Source organism: Microtus ochrogaster, linkage group LG4, assembly GCF_000317375.1.
Source record: "Microtus ochrogaster isolate Prairie Vole_2 linkage group LG4, MicOch1.0, whole genome shotgun sequence".
Classification (NCBI taxonomy): domain Eukaryota; kingdom Metazoa; phylum Chordata; class Mammalia; order Rodentia; family Cricetidae; genus Microtus; species Microtus ochrogaster.
The window spans coordinates 56,031,067-56,033,614 of NC_022030.1; the positions used below are offsets into that span (position 1 = coordinate 56,031,067).

A 2,548-nucleotide genomic window follows, 5' to 3' on the forward strand; every position below is an offset into this window, starting at 1 on the left:
AGAGAGAGAGAGAGAGAGAGAGAGAATGTGGAATTAAGGAGATGTCATATAGCCTCCAAAGGAGAAATATGCCAGAACCTTACCAGTAATCCACAGCCTCATGGTGATATATAGATTAATAAAAATGGGTTAATTTAAGATGTGAGAGCTAGACAGGAATATACCTGAGCCATCAGCCAAACAGTGTTGTAATTAATATAGTTTTCTGTGTGATTATTCTGGTCTACATCCAACGCTGACTGACATCGTGCCACCATCATTTATGTTTTGCTTTGTTTTTTCCGAGATAGGGCTTCACTGTAGCTCCACTGTCCCTGTTTTATTCCTTTCCCCCTTCTGGACTTCATTCTTTTTCTTTCTCTACTGTGGAAGTTCAGGAGTAAACTTACTTAAGACAGCAAACTGGATGTTCAAGGATGCTTAGGACAGCTAATGTCCTTTGTGTATGGTGCTGCTGCTGGGGACTGAACCCAGGGACTTGTGCATGCTAGGCAAGTACTCTGTCAATGAACTGTACCCCCAGCCCAGGAAGATTGTTTCCTAAAACAACGCCCCAAGAGGTTATCTCATAAGAAGAAAGAGGCCAGAGGCCCATGGGGTTTTCACAGTAAAGCACAATTAATTTCACGACTGGAGGAAACACCAGAGTGACTTCAGAAGAGAGTGCATGGGAAGTCCCTGTGCCAACAGTGAGCCGCAGGCTTTCAAATGGAAGCCCTGGATTGGATCATACTTCTTCATACAGATTTGCTTGGGGTTGATGGCAGTTCTGTCAGTGGGATATCAGCTCTTTTTTCTCTAGCCAGGCAGACCAGTGACAATGTCACCTTTCCTCTAGAAATTGCCAGAGGCATGCACTGTTGGTGATGGAAGGGCATTTGCTTTGAGTCTGCAGAATCTGTATGTGGCAGTCACCAAACAGCAGATACAAGCCGGGCAGAAGCGTCAAGGCTCTGGTGAGTATGCCCAGTCACAGCTGGTCTGCTTGGAGGAGAGTTGGAGCTTAGCAGTTCTAACCAAATCATCTATTTACATTTCAATGAATATAAACTAAATAAGATTAAAACTTCTTTTCCATATGTAGCTTAGTCATATTTCAAGTGCTCAGTAGCCGTGTGGTCAGTGCAGACACAGAACACGTACCTCACCACAGAATATAACTCCTGGATACTTAGGAGTTAACAAGAGAACTAGCCAGAAAATTCATCCCGGGGATGCACAGAGATTTGTTCAGCTTCTGTGAGTCAAGGAAACAACCTACGTGCTGGAAGTGGGCTTGGGAGTCTTCGTCGGAACAGGGTTAAAGTCAGCTGGAAGCTGGCTCCTTCAATCTGTTAATATATTAATAGCAAACTCTGCCCTTCGTCCGAATGCTTAGTGAATGCTTCTGTTCTCCTGAGAGTAGGCATTTCTCTCTGCCTTCTGTTGATTTTTCTGATTTCAGGAGAGACATCAGGCAGCCCCACCTCTCAAGGAACTGATAGCCAGCTTCTGAAACAGCCCGAACAGCCAGTGTCATCCACTCCAGCCCTCTCAGAGCCTGAGCCTGAGCCCCTGGTGAGTCACACATGAGAGAAGCTGGCACCTGGAACCTTGCAGCCATGGTCTCTGCAGCTGCTGCCTGGTTGACACTGCCTTGATAGTCTGAGAGATTGTGAGCTGCTGCCAAGTCGTAGAGCACTGTGCTTTCCCACATCCTCCCTTGCCATCTCCTGCCATTCTTGAGCTGAATGATGAACCTTGACACCCCCCCCTTATACCTTACTTCCGGTGATGGCCCATGAGGGACATGCACACTTAGAATCTTATAGCACTTCCTAAAATAGACCTCACAACATCAACATCAGATACTTTAAGAAGGCTTCATACCAGCCAGGAGTCATGAGAGATATGTTTCAAAACTCCAATTAACTGGGATTCCTTTTCCTCTAGGGTGCTTCAGGCCCTGTGCAGAGACCTCAGCTGGCAAAGGCCAAGAGGAAGAAGCTGAGAGGACTCTTCAGTTGACTTGCTGTGTCTCTGCCACCGAGAAGGGCAGAGCAGCTTCCCAGCATCATCTGGAACAAAGCTGCACAGCAGGGCGGTCCACGATGGAGCTGCAGCCGGGGACCGGCATTTGTGTTGACAGCTCCTGACTGGAAGCTCCCTCACCTGTGGAAGCGTGGCTCCGGCTCCAACTCACTGCCACTGGCAACCCATCCACAAGCGAAGTTGTTTCTCTAGAGCTAGTATCCTGTGTGAACTCAAGTAAAGCAGGTCTGTAGAGAGACACATGCCCCTCAGAAAACCCTTTTCTCCTACAACAGAATAAAGGGCACTCACGCTCCCCTGCTGTTGAGGTGGCCTGTGTGTGGTCTCTAACCTGTTCTCACCCACAGATCCTGGTTGTCTCTGGGTCATGTCTGAGCTGTCAGTCCCATCCTACAGATTTTTCATCAGCGTCTCTGATGTGGCCTGAAGTCAGTCAGTTAGAAACCTTGGTCTTGAGAACTCTCCATGGTGGCACAAGACAGATTGCTACTGTTGTCTGTCAGGCTTGGGTGTGTTT

General features: G+C 47.6%; 1 protein-coding gene across 3 annotated transcripts in view; it reads left to right on the forward strand.

Moving 5' to 3' along the window:
* Nhej1 (non-homologous end joining factor 1) overlaps positions 1 to 2,548 on the forward strand; it is a 103,785-nt gene extending 101,237 nt beyond the window's left edge. For all 3 annotated transcript variants that reach the window (XM_013351693.2, XM_026786367.1, XM_026786368.1), the window contains 3 exons: positions 839 to 956; positions 1,445 to 1,557; positions 1,933 to 2,548. In XM_013351693.2, the coding sequence (XP_013207147.1) occupies positions 839 to 956; positions 1,445 to 1,557; positions 1,933 to 2,007 (306 nt within the window). In that variant the 3' untranslated portion in view covers positions 2,008 to 2,548. The remainder of the gene's footprint in view (positions 1 to 838; positions 957 to 1,444; positions 1,558 to 1,932) is intronic.